Source organism: Chenopodium album, chromosome 17 (assembly GCF_948465745.1).
Source record: "Chenopodium album chromosome 17, dcCheAlbu1.1, whole genome shotgun sequence".
In the NCBI taxonomy this organism is placed as follows: domain Eukaryota; kingdom Viridiplantae; phylum Streptophyta; class Magnoliopsida; order Caryophyllales; family Amaranthaceae; genus Chenopodium; species Chenopodium album.
The window spans coordinates 43,717,506-43,736,130 of record NC_137850.1 but is presented as its reverse complement, the minus strand read 5'-3'; the positions used below and the strand labels follow the sequence as shown (position 1 = coordinate 43,736,130).

General features: G+C 35.4%; 3 protein-coding genes and 1 long non-coding RNA gene across 5 annotated transcripts; all 4 read right to left on the bottom strand.

Moving 5' to 3' along the window:
• Positions 1-751: 751 nt before the first annotated feature.
• On the bottom strand, positions 752-3,739 carry LOC145589817 (cold-regulated 413 plasma membrane protein 2-like). The gene is made up of 5 exons (XM_081646504.1): positions 3,606-3,739; positions 3,299-3,482; positions 2,221-2,328; positions 2,067-2,137; positions 752-1,181 (listed from the first exon to the last, which is right to left on the bottom strand). The coding sequence occupies exons 2-5, from the start codon at positions 3,475-3,477 to the stop codon at positions 928-930; spliced, it is 612 nt and encodes a 203-aa protein (XP_081502630.1). The 5' UTR covers positions 3,478-3,482; positions 3,606-3,739; the 3' UTR covers positions 752-927.
• A 2,085-nt stretch (positions 3,740-5,824) lies between these two features.
• LOC145589086 (allene oxide synthase 3-like) lies at positions 5,825-6,487 on the bottom strand. Its single transcript, XM_081645652.1, has one exon. The coding sequence runs from the start codon at positions 6,485-6,487 to the stop codon at positions 5,825-5,827; it is 663 nt and encodes a 220-aa protein (XP_081501778.1).
• A 786-nt stretch (positions 6,488-7,273) lies between these two features.
• On the bottom strand, positions 7,274-11,525 carry LOC145589816 (uncharacterized). The gene is made up of 4 exons (XR_014101818.1): positions 11,277-11,525; positions 9,759-9,995; positions 9,353-9,470; positions 7,274-7,687 (listed from the first exon to the last, which is right to left on the bottom strand). It is a non-coding gene; the product is annotated as an uncharacterized LOC145589816 (long non-coding RNA).
• A 1,623-nt stretch (positions 11,526-13,148) lies between these two features.
• LOC145589815 (allene oxide synthase 3-like) lies at positions 13,149-17,549 on the bottom strand. Of its 2 annotated transcripts, none has more exons than XM_081646503.1 (2): positions 17,425-17,549; positions 13,149-17,239 (listed from the first exon to the last, which is right to left on the bottom strand). In XM_081646503.1, the coding sequence occupies exon 2, from the start codon at positions 14,926-14,928 to the stop codon at positions 13,474-13,476; it is 1,455 nt and encodes a 484-aa protein (XP_081502629.1). In that variant the 5' UTR covers positions 14,929-17,239; positions 17,425-17,549; the 3' UTR covers positions 13,149-13,473. The 2 variants fall into 2 exon arrangements, with proteins under 2 accessions (XP_081502629.1, XP_081502628.1); XM_081646502.1 differs by having other exon boundaries at positions 13,149-17,243; positions 17,425-17,537.
• Positions 17,550-18,625: the final 1,076 nt, after the last annotated feature.

The following is an 18,625-nucleotide window of genomic DNA, read 5'->3' as shown; positions in this document are numbered from 1 at the left end:
GGGTTAAATTCGGGTTTTGACGGTTAAAACGGGTTTGGGTCAATTTCGGTTCAAGTCAGGTTCGGTTCAGGTCAGGTTCGGTTCAGGTCAATAATTTACGAGTTACATTCGGATCGAGACATCTCTAGGTCAGTTCATGTTCGGGTTCGAGTCTCATATACTCGGGTCAACTCGCCTCGGGTCTAGGGTTAGTTTCAGGTCAGGTCAGGCCGAGTTTGAGTCACCATTTTTTCGGGTTCAGATGGGTCGATTAATAATCGGGTTTGAGTCGGTATTTCGGGTCGAGTCAACTTTTGACAGCTCTAGTGAATAGTAACCCCGGGTTATGCGCGCATCTGAATCCGTTATTTTTACTGACTTGGCAGCAGGTCACACGGTGTGGGCTGTTGCACCAAAAAAGCTTTACCTAAAGATATTATTCATCAAATCATATCTTAACATGATATTGTCATCACCAACAAAGTTCTTATTTGATTTTCTTGATTTGTATTTTTTTTTTCAATTCTTCAATCTTAATTGTTACAGATGGATCTATACAGATATGATTAACTCCAATCTGAAGTTCTAAAAATAAAATGAATAAAAACATAGTCTAAATAGTTTTGTTTTACTGATAAATGTTTGTTTAGGAATTTTGCTTGTCATTTTTAGTCAAACAATCAAAATCTGTTCACAATTATCTGCAATCGTTTCATGCTAGGTAGGTTGGTTGGTTTTTTGCTTGACAAAAGAAGAAAGCAATATATTGATGTGACAAAAGCTTAAGAATCCACATAAATTTTATTTGACTCTTAAAAATTAGGTACAAACAAATGAAATTAAAGCATGTTCAGCACAAAAATTTAAATGCAGTAACAAACAATGATAAGATACTAAGCCTTAAAAAACAGCCAACAAATGTACAAGCCACAGAAGAATTCAAGCAGATTAGAGAATGTTGACTATCAGGAACCAAACTGGATAGACCAGCAAAAGGATTATGCCTACGGTGTTTGATACGCCGTTAGCCCTTGTGAAGGAGTTCCTAAACCCTCCTGATGCTCGAATGTGTTCTTGCAGCAAGTAACACCCAATCGCCAAACAAATTCCTGCGCCAATCCAACCACCACGGACATAGGATGCTAACAAACTCGGAGCTACCACTATGATGAGAATGACAGAACCTGGCAGCTCCAGCCAATCTGCAACAACAAAGATGTGAAGGTGTTTTAGCTAGGGATCATGTTGGATATCCACATAAGCAAAGTAGAACTCGCAGTTCATGCTTCAATCAGCTCAATTAAAAGCTAAATAACAAACAGGACACTGATGGTACAAGCAGCACCGCCAAACTATTTATTAACGAGGGAGTAAACATCTTCAGCCAGTAACCATCAAGTTCCTACATAACTACTTGGATTTAGCGGTTTTCCACTACTTGATTACATTGCATCCTGATCTATGTCCATTTTGCTTCCTAGAAGAGCGCTCTATTTCTCTTCAAAAACTACCAGTTCTGAAATGGCTCTAGCAAAAAAGGTGAAAGCAGATGCCAAACAAGTAGGAAAATAGAAATGCAGAATACAGCAACATAAACTTCAGATCCTATCTACATGTAGCCGAATGCAATGAGAAAAATATTCTCAAATCTAACACAAGTGAATGTCTACAAGGAGATGTGGAGGAAAGGCAAATTTTAGATACTAGTCATGTCCCCGAAACTAATTATTTATCCGAATAAGCAATGTAGACTCTCTGAGGCCACCAGGTATCAAGGAGGTAGTGTAAACATAAGAGTGAAATTCTTTCTAACAATGCTGAGACTTTCCAACAAACTTTAATAAAGGTCTAACGAGCATGGCTTGTAAGGACTTTGTTATGATTTGGTAGCTGTCTTTGAGGAACCTTTCCAAAGTTTTATTTGAGATTATCTACGGACTTTACAAAGGCCAAAAGTTTGCCGGCCATCCATGAATTCGATAGTATAAATTCTTAGCTTGAAGGTACTCCTTAACAGTTATCTTTTTAATCAACAAAACAAATAGGAAAATCTGATGTCAAACTAACACAATCAAGTAGATGCATACCAGGGAAGCGTTGTGGAAAGAAAACACGCAATATGACAGTGACGAAAGCAATCCACATTCCAATCTCTCCCCTGCATTGTCAATCAAATTGGTGAAAAAGAGATCAAAAGATAGAGACAGCCTTTTAATACTAGGCTACTGTCCATAAAACTACCTCAGAAAGTTGAACAAAATCCCAGGGAGACTGAAGAAAATGTAAGGCACTAAGAGTCCGGTTAGGATCTCAGTCTTCCAGTTCGTGCGGTCCAAAACCAACAAATAACTGCAACAAGAAATAGAGGGAAAATATCAACTAATGGACACTAGAATGACAAAAACTGCATATAGGATAGTAAAACGAGTTGCAGACAGTAGTTTCAATTCGAGCATTAGTTTGATTGCAATTCACAAATACCAGACAAACAAGTATATGTAGAAAGACCAGCACTTGCTTGCAATAGAGTCACACGATTATAATAATCAATTCAATCCACAGGACTGATTTAAAAACCCAGAGAGCTATTAAAATCTATTGTGGAACGCATCAAGCGCATATTACTCTTGTGTTGTCATTGATCATGGATGATTATGCCATCTGAACTTAGCTTACTCTAACTTCACCTCATAATCTCATATACAAGCCTTAACCTCTTAAGAGCAATGATGTAATGATGTGCAATTCTAAATTGCCTCTCATTTTTCTTTCAAATACAACTATGCAAAAGCTGATAAATTGCTCAAATACTAGACAAACAAGTATGCAGCTAATTTTTCCCTCAAATGCCAATATACTATTCTGATGGTAAAACATCAAATTACTGGTTGTGAACTTGAAAGGAACTAAAAGGGAAAATATCAACAACTTGGCCATGATAAAATTTCACAGGCATGAAATTTGACGTTTTACCATCCATACAGATTTGGCTTCTCACTGTGCACCCAAAAAATGTGATCACGGGTTCAAATTTATGGAAGATTACCCAATATTAATTTACCCCAAAATTAAGAGTATAATTTTCACTAACATCAATCAACAATCCAATATACTTTTTTTTAAATAAAAAAAAAAAAAAAAAAATTCAACAATTTGAAAAACAATAGATCAATTAGATGAGCAAAAATGACTACTTCAAATCATCAGATGAAAAAAACCCAGATGAAAATTCATCAGTTCAAACAAACCCATTAATTCAATACAACAGTTTTGCATCAAAAATTGCAACAATTCTAGAGAGAGAAAGAAAGAGTTATACATGGCAGAGAAGGAAGCAATCCATTGAAGAAAAGAGGTGCCAAAACCCAAACCACCAAGCTTGATAACATCAGAAGCAAGCTTTTTAGCAGCATTATGCACCTCCTTCAAATCTGAACTCAGTTGATTACTTGGAAATTCATCCTCTGTCTTCATCTTCAAATAATCCATTTGCTTCATTTTTCCTGAAATTCCAAAAAAATTGGGGGAAAAGAATAAAACAATTATTAGGGTAATTAAATTTTAAACTACTAAAATTTTGAGATTTTATACAAGAAAAAAAAAGGGGAATTTAAATTGTTGCCGACCTGATTGTAGTTGGAAAAAATATGTTGATGTTAAGTCAAAAGAGAAGAATGGGTAGATATAGACAGATGTAATTTTACCCAAAATAATTTTTATAGTAAGCTATTTATCTGCATAAGACAAGATTTACTGTAACTTTTTTTTTTATTACAGAAAATAATGGTTCTAATTGGACTGGGACACAATCATGAATGATCCAATTATCCAACTACCCTTGTAGTAAAAGATTTATTCTATTTTGTTGCATTCTGCTTGTATGATTGAACAATCCTTTTTTCGGTAGTGCAAAGAATAGCCTGCCGACCTCTCGCTAGTAGGCATGTGATATGTCAAATAGATCGGTCGAGTTTGATTCGGGTCAGATAGATTGGGTTAGATTATTCGGTTCAGAAAGACAAAGTATTTTGGCCCTGTTTTCATCAGATTATTTTCAGTTCAGTTCACTTTAGCTCTTTATTTCTTTCCCTCATCAAATATTCAATTCAGTTCAATTCAGCTCTAATAAGTTCAGTTCAGTTCAGTTCAGTTCTGTTTAACTCATTTCAGTCAATGAGAACAGACCCTTCGTATATTTGTAACCTATTTATTTATTTATTATTTATTTTTTATTTTTTTAATTTTTTTTGCGGATTGTATTAATGTCTATTATGAGTAGTTTGAGATTTTGTATTGTTTGGACCTATTTTTCTTCGTGTGAGTAAAGACTCACAACTTCATTCAAAACTTACAAATCACACACTAGCCCAAAAATTTACCATTACATGTCGTATTTCAATCAATAATTGGCGATGTTTGCACATTTGATGATTATCAAATACAAGGATTTTCCTATGCTTCAATAATTATAGTCGGTGATGACCATTAAAGTCAAAATTTACTCTTTAATGAGATGAGGACGAAATAAGAATTGAGACAACAGATAAATTCGTGAGTAAAACTGTTCAAAAAAGAGTTGAGACGAGCATGTGAGAATAATTTGCATAATTTTAGGATAAGTATTTCAAAATCTCAGAAAATCTTGTTCGATCGTTGGGTCTCACAAGAATTGGATGGATTTTTGGACAAATTGACTTACAAATTACAATATAATAGTATGATTGACATGGTAACGCGATCGAGTATCTTGTTTAATAAGGTGACATTTAGCATTGATAACTAGGTTTGAATATTTGATGACAAATAATTAATTAGACGAATAGATAAGAATTAAGAAAGGAATGATTATTAATTTATATACAATGACATAAGTGATAGTAATACCAAGCTAAGTGGTGTAATGACAGACAATAGAGTTGCTGGCAATGTGATCCTACACTCATTCATTTCTTTCTAGCACTTTCATTGTCTTTCTACCAATTTGATTGCGACACGTGTCCTCTGCCTTGTGGAATTGCGGGCACGTATCTAAAATTATGACTCAGCCACTCTTCAATGGATCTTGATCAATGTATCTTGAAGTTGATATTGATATTTTATTTTGTTTATCACGTTAAGAAGAGTTTGCAGTGACAATGGAACTGGGACGTGTTGGACCCTACGTATCTTGTGTTTGGAATTTGGATAGGCCACTGACCACTGTGGCCGAGCCTACTCACTCGACCCGAAATATTTTTGATTTAGATTTTAATTTGTATAGACATAATAATTAAACATGACTCAAGTTTCTCGATCTTATCAAATTCGATCCGGAAATCTGAATAGACACCCCTACGTGTCATGCTAATTGAAGTTTTCAAATGGGCGATCCAAATACAACCCAAATAGAGATTGCAATGGGGCGGGTCAAATGTGGAAGATGGTACCTCTATATCCATCCCTGCCTAAAAATCTTTTACCCATCTTCGCCCAACCACCCATGGATTGTGGTTTGTACAATACCCATATCCATACCCATCCCGTCAGGTACAAGCTAATATTCATCCCTGCCCACTCCACAACCCATTTAGATATCCATACCCACCTTAGACCGGCTCCAAACCCGCTACCATAATGCCATATTATATCGCAATAATATGAAGAATTATCTTTTCTAACAAATCCCTTTTTATATCTTCTTTGGCAAAATTCATATAGCGGTAATGTAATTAATTTAATATTTTATTTTTATTATATTATTTTAGTATCTAAATTTTAGACTCTTCCAATTTTATTTCAACCTTTGCAAAAAGTATAAGGTGGGTTACTCTAATTTAATATGAGATAGGGGATGGGGCGGGTTACTCTAAAATTCATATCCAAGTAGCCACTTCTTGAGCATAATAGGCCCATTGGACTCTAATTTGGTGTCTGAAGGACTTTTGCCATCACAAAACAGCTTGAAAACAAACTCAAGAGATAGTACATCATTGAGCTGCTCAAACTCGGCCCGGCCTGTGTCTCTCAGCTGATCCTCAAGACCAGAGAACAGGCCTTTCATACAGCTCTGAAAGAGAGGGATGAACTTATCATGTTTAGAGCCAAGGAAAGAGAATAGCAGGGCCTTAAGAGATCCATGATCAGGTTCACTTGGGTCCAAATAGGGGCATACACGATAACCCCCAGTGTAGGAGGTGGAAGGCATGTAAGTTCCAGTAAAAACATCCCGTTTTTCAACCTTGGAATTATCAAAGAGAACTAAGAAGCTTTTGGCATCCAGAAGAACAATAACACGTGGATCGGGGGATATCCAAGGACCAGGAGGCATGTTAGCTCGAAAAACTGTGGACTTGTAATTATCCATGCGAGACCTGAAAAATTGGTCTCGCCCTTGGAGGTAAAAAAAGTCCCACCGATCTTTAATGGCTCCAAAGAAGGGCGGACCGTAACTTCCAGGGATCTCACGTAGAGGAAGATCCGAGGATGGTGATGATGAGAGGACAGAAGGGGAAACAAAAGGAGATGACATTGTGACAGAAGGGACAAGTTGATACAATTGTAGCAATAGCACATCTATTATATAGCATACATTGGGGATGACCATAATATATGTTTACCATGCACATTGACAATCTTTCTAACCGCTTCAGTACTTTCCTAGGGGATGACCATAATATAAGTTTACCTAATTCACTGGATAGTAATTCCAAATTGGCCAACTACTTGTTGTAACCTTTACCACAATAAAGCACAGAAATTTTATCAAGTTGAAAAGTATTAAAGCCAAGAATGGGTGAGAATGAACCGAAAAGCTGCTAGCAAATGCAACGTAGCTTTCATAGTAGCAAACATGTTAACTACGCATACTTATCTAACACAGAAAATTCTAAATTTGTAGTTAAGGCCTTCTTCAAACCGTCGCATGTATCAAGACTCTAAGAGCTACTGTAGTTGATATTGACAGTATTTAAAACCTAAAATTAAATATTGAAAACGACATAGTTTGAAGAATTCAACAAACATTTATAAACTGTAATTTATATTTTTCCGATCTTTTTATTTTAGTTAAAGGACCTTATAGGAAGTTAATTGGGGAGCAAGAGTAGCAAAGTACGGCGTGGTCTAAGATGTTTAGAAATGGTCCCCAACTCCCCATATAATCATATGTACAATGATGCATAGATTAGTCACATGTACTAGAAGGCAATGTCCCAACAACGTTAAAAGTCCAGTATTCACATAACGCCACAATCAATGCATGATCAGGATTTTGTAAGCAAATCTTAATAGAAACCTAAATAAACCAAATGAAATCAACTCCGCAACCCAGAGTATATTAATGGAATAAGAAAAACAAAAATAAAATAAAATTATGCATACTATGTTACTTATCAAAAGCAATACATAATTAAACAGAAGCAGAACTGTAATTAAGGACTAATACTGTACCATACAATTCCAGTTCAACGGTGATTAAGGAAGAGTACCTAAAGAAACAAACTCAGCCGCAGAAGCTTCATATTTTGTGGTCAATTCAACTCCTTCACAGCTGGGATCTTCTGAGTTCTTTCATGTACTTGGATTTGTAAACTAATGAACATAGAGTTCAACATGTATTTGATGTCCTATATTTTCCAACTTCAATCAGCCTAGAACATCCACATATCTGCAGGTGGTCCATACACGCTCTTTCATGAAAATGGAGTGATCCATCCGCTATCTTCACCAGCTGAATACAACAAATAGAGAGTAACGTTTACAAAAACAATGAGCACGTGGTTCGATAAAACATAAGCTTTACCAGTCAAAAATAGCAAAAAGATCGGTTTTGAAACACTTGCAGCTAAATTTTTACCACATATGGAAACTAGCAATAATGAGTTACGAATATTAGTGGTTTATTTTAGAGAAATATAGCAAGTAGATATGTTTTAGGTTCTAATAGTCAAGGTTAACAATACATTGATATTAATGTCATGGTGCTAATAGAGAGTCAGAGGAGGAAGTATATATTACGAGGGCATTCACTTCATGTTGTTCAAACTTAATGAAAACCCAAGTCTATTATTTGGCATTTGATTTATTAAATTATCTTTCAGTTCTGTTTCTAACCAACCCCACTCTCCCCCAAAATGCAAACCCTACTCCACGGTTAGAAGTCCTACTTGAGTAATATGAAAATTCATGATTTTTAGGCCACAGACCATTGACACCAGCAAAACCCACTGCCATGTCACCAGGAGCATCACATAGGCAGCTCTACAGGTGCACTACCTCCAGTGCTGCCGGCCTATCACATCCATCATCATTGATATCCAAATATGTGCACTCATCTCACTATCATCACCATCGCCGTCCACGTGGGGTCAACCGGTCAAGCCAGTGATGAGGGAGAGAGAGAGGAGATATTGATAGCATTCCAACAAAACTTAATCACAATTTTCGTGAATAGACAAGGGACTGTATGGTGTGCATGCCACTCCTAATAAAATTAGGAATTCAATGTGCCACTACCCCTCTTGATAGATCTTAATGATATGCCTATCATTTTTGTACAAATTATCAGTCGAACTCTAAATTTACAAATAAGTAATTTGGCTGAAGAATTGGGAAAAAATAACTGGGAGGTCTGGGTGACTGGAACAGAACTTTGCTCTTGACATAATATCCGGTCATCATCAATGAACCTAGTACAAAGAATTCTGTTCAAATTATGAAAATAATAATTTGGCAGAAGAATTCAGGTGAGGATTAAAGTGAAACAAGACTTTAGTCTGACATTATATTCCAGCTTATGCTGGGAACCTGATACAAAGAGTTCCTTTCATATCCTCAACTGGAAGGGAGCAAACCTAAACAGAATAAATACAGCTTCCTACAAAAATATTTGAACCATCAAACTGACTTCCACTGCGCAACATGAACGGATGTTTCATTATTACCAACATGATAGCAAACTTTGCATATACCTTTAGTTGCATTGTTATGCAGTCAATTAAGTTCAGGAAAGAGAACGATTTTAGGGTTTGGGTAGTTGGCCAAAATAGGATAATATCTATGTCTAGAGATGAATGCTTGAGCTCCTCACTCCAAAGAAGATGATTACCTAAGAGGAACATTTGATTGGTGATTTGGCGCCAACAATTTGGAAAATCAGTCGCAGAGAAAATAAATTCTAGGAGTATGCAAATAGCATCTATGCAAAGCTAAAGATGAAAAAGGGGCAGAGTAGAAAGGATTGGATGTTCCGGAAGAACAAAAGCCATATGCTTCAATTATCAACTTATCAAGAAGTTAGTAGCTTGCCAGTCAAGCTTAATATGTTCGCTAACTACTCTGGTAATACACAGAAAGCACTTAACAAAGTATTACATAATAATGTGAATCGTCTTACCGTGGCAATCACTAGGGCGCAGCCCAATAATTTTTGCATGCAGCCTCAGTGAGATTACAGAAATCGCATATGTTATCTCCTTCAGAACAGTAACAGAGCTAGCAAGTCACCTTCAAACCTGACCAGATAAAAAGAGGCAACTTGTAGCTCATGGCACAGTAAGCAAAATATTTTAGTATCTTGTATAAAATAAAAGCACAAAATCTAGTTTATATTTGCAACATAAAAGTTTTTTGTGTGTAATACACAGTTTCAAAGGAAAACACACAGAATAAATATAAGCTATGGAGCAACATCGAATTACGAACTTCTGCAAACTACTATTCCCAAAACCTAGCCTTGCAATATAAATTCATAAAGTTCTTGCATAACCTTCACCTAAAGGCAAAAGGATTCACAAATGTACCTTTAAACAAGAAAATAGTGCAGCAAAGGAGAACTGGCATGATAATCTTCTTTTTCTTGATCATCATCAAAAGGAACAGAATTTTCCTCGACGACATTCCCCTCAGCAACTGTGCTAAAATACTGCCACCGCCCTTGAAAAGAAGAATACTCTTGCAGTCGTTTCCATCCAAGCTTTTCACAATCATAATCAGTTCCGCCTGCATTGGTGCTTGAGTGGTAATGTATAGGCATTCCACTGAAAAATTACCAAAATAAATCAAGTTACATGCTTCCCCTCGCTCCCGTATTCCACAACATTCATATCAATAACAAAAGGCAAAATGGCCAGCTGAACTATTCAGAATTATTCAGAGTAATTCAGGCACTAGCTCAAAAATTAAGCAGAGAAAGCTACATGGTTGTTAAAAGTTGTTTGGAACTTTGATTGTAATTCATGACAGCTGAGCCTATATCCTCTTACTTTGATTACAACTTTACAAGTTAAAAACCTAAAAAGAAAGGCTAAGATACAATGACATATCGAAATTTTTCCACCGCAAAAAGTCCAAGTTAGAAAGCACAATAACATGCTTCATTCCAGCAGCAACGGCAAAATCAGCCAAATTTTGGGCAACTTGAACCATCATCCCCAACCAAACAAATCCAATCCATGAATGCTGGAATATTACTGAAAGTAATTTGTTGGACATAACTGAAATAAAGATTCTTGCTCACTCTCTACTAAAAGACTAATTGTCCTAATTAATCAAACTTACTGACTGTCCTCAAAAAGACTAATCGCCCTAATTAGATTACATGTTTGAACTTCTTAAGATTATCAAATTGAAGCTCAACCACTTCCCTAACAACACAAACACACTATAATAACATTCAAAATCAGGATATAGCATGTAAAAGATATATAATTTTACCTTAACAATTGGATATCTTTGTTAGACAAAAGACAATTTACTCGAAACTGAATCATACACTGCACAAGAATATCATCCTTAGATAATTCCGAATTCGATCAAGTATAACAAATTCGGATACTAACTCCTTATGAAGGGAAGAAAAGCAAGACGGGAAACGGCCCTACCCGTGATATAGTTCCGAATTTGATCAAGTATAACAAACAGTTCCGAACAAGCTAGTATATCATCAAATTGACATTCTAGTATCTATAACATTGATTACAACATTACCATAAAACTTCTAAAAAGGGCCTAATTTTTGCTAATTTGATGATTTAATATTAACAATTTAAACCCATTACCAACACAAAGAGGGATATTCGGATTATCCAAATACCCGATTTTCTATGTACCAGTTGATGATATCAATAAATCTACTGCTAATTGTCCCGCATTTCCTATTGATAAAGCCGGGCAATACAATTCGACCCAGAAATTACCAAAAGAAACGAAATCAAAATAAGCATAATTGGTTAACCTAAAACTACGGAGTACTAATCAAAATGACCAAATAATCTAGAAATTAATGAAAATGTAGAGTAATTAAGTATAATTGAGCTTACCAGTATTAAAGTGGAGCAGTGAGAGTGAGATTTCTTGCTTTGTTCTACAACAAGCTCCATTGTTTTTTTCTAAGAAATTTGGGGAAGAAGAAGAGCAATACGCTGGGGGTATACTGTATACGAGAGAGAAAACAAGGCACCAACTTTATACGCAATAGCGCAAGTGCCTGTAGGAATGGCAATTCTAAATGGATATCCGCAAATCCGATCCACCCGAAATAAATAAATGGACGAAAATCCGCATTAAATGGATGAACGGTGGGTGACGGATCGGGTCGGATTCGGGTGGGGCTCCGTTTCATCCGTCACCCGATCCGTTATCCGTTTATCACCCGATCCGCAATCCATCCATTATATATATAAAAAAAAATCTCAATTTTCTTATATACTAGTATACTACAATATGTATGTACTGTATATTTCTAAAAAAAAAAAAAAAATTCTAAAATTTTTTTAATTTTATTTTAAAAAATATAAAACCTCCCTCAATTCCTAATTATGTAGTACCGAAATAAATTCATGATTCCGTTCAAAAAAAAAAAGTAAGTTCATGATTATTTTTATTGCTATAGTTTGGAATAAAAATTTAATTAATGGTTTACTTTTTAAGTTTAAAATTGGCTAAAAGCTTTTTTTTTTTTTTTTTTTATTCTAAAGTATTAGATTTTATAGTTAGAGTGGGATTATAATTATCACCCGTTAAGCATCTGATCCACCTGTTTCATCCGCGGATGACGGATGGATCGGATGCGGGTGATGGGTTTTGCGGGTGACGGGTGGATCGTGTGGAGCGGATGATTAATTCGGGTGGATGCGGATGGAGCTCCATCCGACCCGAATCCGATCCGTTGCCATTCCTAAGTGCCTGAGGCCGTGACTAACCAAATTGTTACCCGAACATAGTGTTATAAAGTTATCATTGGCCATAGATTGATATAAAAGTTAGCCAGTTGCGATAGATTGATATAAAAGTTAACATGTGATTTTTTTTTTGGTATAAAAGTTGACAAGTTAGCGACGATCTTTAATCCTTTTTCTTGTTTGAATAATAAGAGTACATTGTACATACGATTATACTTATTCTTGTTGGAGAATTAAGAGTATTTAGTAGATTATTATTCATGTTATGTTAAGTTACAGTCATTTGGTTAAAATGTCATGATTTAGACAACATACGATTATGAACTTATGGTAGTACTCTGTAGTATACAAGAAAGTGGCTTATTCGTTACTAATTACTACATAAGATTTCGGATTTGATCTCTTGTATTAGAATGATAGTTACTTTATGCATTATAAGTTTATAACTTCATGTATTAATTGATGACTAATTGCATTGTTCAATGCATGTCTTAATACATTGTTTGAGACATGTCTAAATAGGTGGGTAATTTATGACAATATTTCCTTATTTTAATTTTCTATTCCACATAAATTTGGTTTCCAATGGTGCAATTAATCCTAGTTCTAGGTGGTTGAGTTATACCAAGTGTATTATTTTTGCTCGATATATATTTTTGTTCTGGGTGGTTGAGTTATACCTCTCCTTATTACTCCGTAGAACATGATGACTTTTTACAACGCCGAAGCGAGGGGGGGTTTACAAAGTAAGAAACGCAATGAATCAACGAGGTGCAAGTCGATCATGCTCTAGGTCCTCCAAATTCAAGTTTATAATATTATCATTAAATCAACCATCAACTTCAAACATCGACTAAAATGTGGAAAATATTATACTATAAATTGAACAAAATCTGTCACAACTCAAGCAGCAGAATAGATCGATATTCACCATTAGACAACATCTACTGGTGCAAGGACCACCAGTGGATTAACTCAACCAAAATTGCATATCAAAACCCTTGGAGGAGGAGAACGACAAGGGAAATCTGTCACATACTTCGTGTTACAGATTCTTATTTGAAAAGTGTACATATTTGAAAAAAGCACAATTACATTTCATGATTATTTACTTCTTGCTCTGCTAGCAAATTCATAGACTTTTTTATGCAAAATACAGTAAACTAATAATCCATGCATAACTTCAATCAATCAAAGCCTTAATCCCAAAAGTGGGGTCGGCTAACATGAACCAAATTTGATTATTCCGTGTAGTCATCAACATAAATCTTTCTCCTCCATCCCTTACGATATAATGATTATAAGATATAGATATTATTGTTGTTTTTCTAAAACATCAAGTGCTGGTGGCTTTCTTCAAGGACAAGAAAGTCAGAGTGGTTTTAGAAGTATCAACAGAAAATGTATCATACTGCAAGAAGAATTCCACCAGGAAAACTTTAGACATAAGCTCTACCAGATTCTTACCAGCACACTGCTTATCATCCACTGTCGGATCATCAATCCCTCTTCCGTTTGACCATAACACATACTTTAGCAGTCTTTCTCCTTCCTCCCCTACGAATCTATTCGCTACAAACTTCTCAGGATCACCAAAGATCTTTGGATCTTTTGTAGCAAATGGTTGGAATCCAAAGATCATCTCCCCTTTCTTAATCTTAAATGAAGCCTCATGGCTTTGGATCACCAAATCATCCTTAGCCCGCCCATACTGGTATGGTACAGGAGGTTCAATCCTTAGAGCTTCATAAACCACTGACTTGGTCAAGGCCATCTTGTTGATGGCATTCAGAGTGACTCCACCCTCAGACTTCACAATAGTCCTGATCTCCTTAGCTAGCTCGCGATGTAGGCTCTCCCCAGCGGATGCAACCCATTTCATCATTGACGGAAACACCTTTGTAAACCCCCCAAATGAATTGAATCCAGCAACGAAAACTAAGTTATGACATGCCTCCTCTTTACTTAAACCAAAACTTTCTGCTTTGTTTAAGAATGATATTGCTGATGAGTAAAATGCATCATACACCTTTCTATAATCACCTTTCACCAAGAGAAAAGGTATTCCAACAGAATGCAGTATAAAATCTTCGATTGGATAAAATAACTTGGGCAATCCCAATGAGCTCACAGGTCCTATTTGGCCAAGTAACCACTTCTTGAGCATGGTCGGCCCACTGGACTTTAATTTGGTGTCTGAAGGGCTCTTGCCATCACAAAACAGCTTGAAAACAAACTCAAGAGATAATACATCATTGAGTTGTTCAAAATCGGCCTGGCCTTTGTCTCTCAGCTGACCCTCAAGACCAGAGAACAGGCCTTTCATACAGCTCTGAAAGAGAGGGATGAACTCCTCATGCTTAGAGGCAAGGAAAGAGAGCAGCAGGGCCTTAAGAGAGCCATGCTCAGGCTCACTTGGGTCCAAATAGGAGCATACACGATAACCCCCAGTGTAGGAGGTGGAAGGCATGTAAGTTCCAGTAAAAAGATTACGTTTTTCAACCTTGGAATTATCAAATAGAACTAAAAAGCTTTTGGCATCCAGAAGAACAATAACGCGTGGATCAGGGGATATCCAAGGACCAGGAGGCATGTTAGCTCGAAAAACTGTGGACTTGTAATTCTCCATGCGAGACCTGAAAAATTGATCTCGACCTTGGAGGTAAAAAAAGTCCCACCGATCTTTAATGGCTCCAAAGAAGGGCAGACCGTAACTTCCAGGGATCTTACGTCGAGGAAGATCCGAGGATGGTGACGAGGAGAGGACAGAAGAGACAAATGGAAATGACATTGTGAGGGAAGGGGCAATTTACTACAATGGTAGGATTAGCACATACATCTATTATATAGCATACATTGGTAATGAGTAATGACCATAATATATGTTTACCACGCATTATTGACAATCTTTCTAACCGCTTCAGTACTTTCCAACTATTTGTTGTCACCTTTTCCAAAATAAAGTACATAAATTTTATCTACGAATAAGGCAAGAAGGGGTGAGAATGTACGAATAAGGTGCTAGGAAATGCAAAGGTAGCTTTCATAGTAGCTTACATGTTAACTACGCATACTATCTAACACAGACAATTCTGAACTTGTAGTAAAGACCTTGTACGTTCGAATCGTCGCATGCACTAAGAGCAAGTTGATTGACAGTACTATACTATGTTTAGTGTCAAACCTAAACATAAATAATAATGAAAACGACATAGTTTGAAGAATTCGACAAACATCAATATACTATGGTTTTTACTTTAATTTAGTTAAAGGACCTTATTGTTATAGAAGTTAATTGAGGAGCAAGAGTAACAAAGCACTGCGTGGTCTAAGAGGTTTATAAATGGTCTCCATAAAATCATATATATACAACATTGCATTGATTAGTCACATGTACTAGAAGAAAATGCCCCAACAATGTTAAAGTCCAATTCACATAATGCCACAATCTATGCTATTTGCCTACTATGTTGATAATCAAAAGTGATACATGATAGAACAGTAATTAAGGACTAATACTGTACCATACAATTCCAATTCACATGGTGATTAAGGAAGAGTACCTTAAGAAACAACCTCAGTCCTCGGCCGCAGAAGCTCTGTATTTTGTTGTCAATTCAACTCCTTCACAGCTGGGATCTTCTGAGTTCTGAGTCATATATACACACCCTATAGTTTGCGTGTAGGTAATTGCCTTTGTTTGTGTACTTTCTTTTCCAAGACGCAAATTTTTTTTTCTTCTTTTTTTTCACTTTTAACTAGAGAATTCTCGCGGCTAAGAAACTGAAGCATAGACAAACTAAGGCAATTCCTAGCACATATATTGAATCGAAATTGCTGGGTTTTTTTTTTTTTTTTTTTGCCAACTTTAACCTCAAATAAGATTATTAAGGCCCAAAATGACCCCCATATAACATTAATCAAGGAAAATTTGCAGCTCAAAAATATAACGCAAAATCAAGGCATTGCTTGCTCACAAATCAAGGTGTACATTGTCGTTTATCACCAATTTTTACTTCAAATTATATCCATAAAGGGCCAAAATGACCCTAAATTTTAACCGAGCAATTTCTGTGTTTTCAAAAAAAATTCTTTATATTTTAACTCTTAAGATTTAAATTTAGTATTAAAAAAAAAGGACAATTAACACTCCAGTTTGCAAAGGTTAGTTTTCTTCTTTCTGTGATCAGCTTCTTTTTCTTTTTCAAACCACGTGTGCGTGCCTACCCATTTCGTCCACATGACTGTATGTGCTGATGCAATTAAAGGGTTCTTAATTTGTATGATTATGAAAATGGAAGAGGTGAAGACTAATTGTTTCTTCCATTAATAGAATAATATAGCAACACTTTTTTTTTTTCCATCTGTTTTATAAACAATTGTAACACTACTTTATTTAGTATAAGGACCCACTACCATTTTTTTCCATCTGTTTTATAACATTCACATTCTAGTATCTATTTCCTCCGTCCCAGAATATAGTTCCTGTTTTCCTATTCTAAATTGTTGTTCATGTTTTTATTTTTGGATAGTATGTAAAGACCGTTATACCCTCACTTTTTTAACTTTATTCATTATACTTCTTAATTTATTCTAGAATTTTGCACTTGCCTCGTACTATTTTCTATTTTCTCACTCTAACTTTTATCTATGATTGTACTTTTCACTTTTATTATTTTATTCACTTTCTCCTCCTATTTCTTTAACCGTAAAATAAGACAAACAAGAACTATATTATGGGATGAAGTATAACATAACCCTAAAACCTCTAAAAACGGCCCTGACCGTGACATAGATAGGGGTCAAATGTACGCAACCTTATCCTCAATGATTCAATATAGAAATCCATAAAACTCATAAAACAAACAAACAATGTACAACCTTTGCATGAAAGAAAAAGTTAGGAATTAGGAAGAGAGAGAAAGCAAAGGACCTTCAAGGGGGAGAGCAGGATCTCCATGAGGAAGAGGGCCAAAAGCGACATTACCTACACAAGGAAGGATATTCGGATCATCCAAATACCCGATTTTCTGAGTACCAGTTGATGATATCAACAAATCTACTGCTAATTGTAAATTGTCCCACATTTCCTATTGATAAAGCTGGCTAATACAATTCAACCCAGAAATTGCCAACAAACACAAATAATAAACGTAAGAAATTGGGGAAAACCAACAAAAGCAAATTCAGCAAAATTGGTTAACCTAATACTAATTGCTAATTAAATAGACGAATTAATCAAGAAATTAATGTAAATTTAGGAGTAGGAAAGTTCAATTGAGCTTACCAGTATTAAAATGGAGCATTCAGGGTGAGATTTCTTGTCATGTTCGAGTACAAACTCCATAGTTTTCTTGCCATGTTCGAGTAATAAGTTTGGGGGACAAAGAAGAGGAAAACGCTGGGCCTGAGTGCCTTAGTAATATGACTATCCAAATTGTTACCCTGATAATCAACAAAAACCACACCTGTTGCCTGTTGGGCTGTTGTACCAAACTCTTGACGGACCGAATCATTAAAATTAAGGGTATTCAAAACCACACCCAACCTAACCCGATCCGAAACCGACTCAAAAAATGTCCGATTCAGATTTCGACTCGCGTGGACATAATAATTAAATATGACTCGACTTTAAAAATTGATCCATCCAAATCCAACCTCATTAGACCTGATCCGAACATCCGAATTGACACCTCTAATTTGGATTGCAACTGAATTTCAATTCGAATTATTTTTTTTTTTTGAAGGGACAATTCGAATTATTAATTCGAATAAGTTTCTAATTTTAAAATTAGTGTGTAGCTCGAGTTTTGCACACTGGGTTGCTAATTTATAAACCTTGTGACGGTATGTATTTGATATTTTTGGTGTTTTTTTTTCCTTTTTTAATTAGACCTTCTGATTTGCAATTATGGTTAAATAACCGTCCTTCTTATAAGAGGTTGAGGGTTCAAATAATATGAAATTCATCATTTAGGGTTTTAAATTGTAATTGGAAAATTTCTTTAGTTATTAATTTACAAATTTGGGGCTAATTAGCACCAATTTCATGTATTATGTCTTTGACTAGTATAAAATTTGACACTATTGTTAAAGTAATTATCACTAATTATTGTTATGAAGAATTAGGTTTATATGACATTTTGGGGTTTTCATAATTTCCATTATTTTTTTCTAAATTATGAGTTACTTCTATTATCATAAGTTGAGCATATATATTCAATATGAAGTTAATCAATGTAAAATTACACTTAAGTTAGAAACCTTAATTTCAAAAATTTCCCGAATATGGGATAAACGATCAGGAAAGAACAACAAATTATAATTGATACATAGTTTAATGACTTACCTTAATTATCTTTGTGTGAACTTAAATTATATTAAATCTACTACCAAATGTTTTTCCCTAGCCCAATTTCAATGCTTGTTTAAAAAAAATGCAATTAAACATGAGGATCGAAGGAGAAGAAGGCACAATGACGTCATAT

Bases quoted from the DNA above. Each gene is read 5' to 3' on its own strand.
- LOC145589817 (XM_081646504.1), bottom strand. From the start codon at position 3,477: ATGAAGCAAATGGATTATTTGAAGATGAAGACAGAGGATGAATTTCCA. The intron at 2,329-3,298 runs GTATAACTCTTT...TTCTTGTTGCAG, and splicing joins ATTGCTTCCTTCTCTGCCAT to TTATTTGTTGGTTTTGGACC. The intron at 2,138-2,220 runs GTAGTTTTATGG...TTGACAATGCAG, and splicing joins ATTTTGTTCAACTTTCTGAG to GGGAGAGATTGGAATGTGGA.
- LOC145589086 (XM_081645652.1), bottom strand. From the start codon at position 6,487: ATGTCATCTCCTTTTGTTTCCCCTTCTGTCCTCTCATCATCACCATCC.
- LOC145589815 (XM_081646503.1), bottom strand. From the start codon at position 14,928: ATGTCATTTCCATTTGTCTCTTCTGTCCTCTCCTCGTCACCATCCTCG.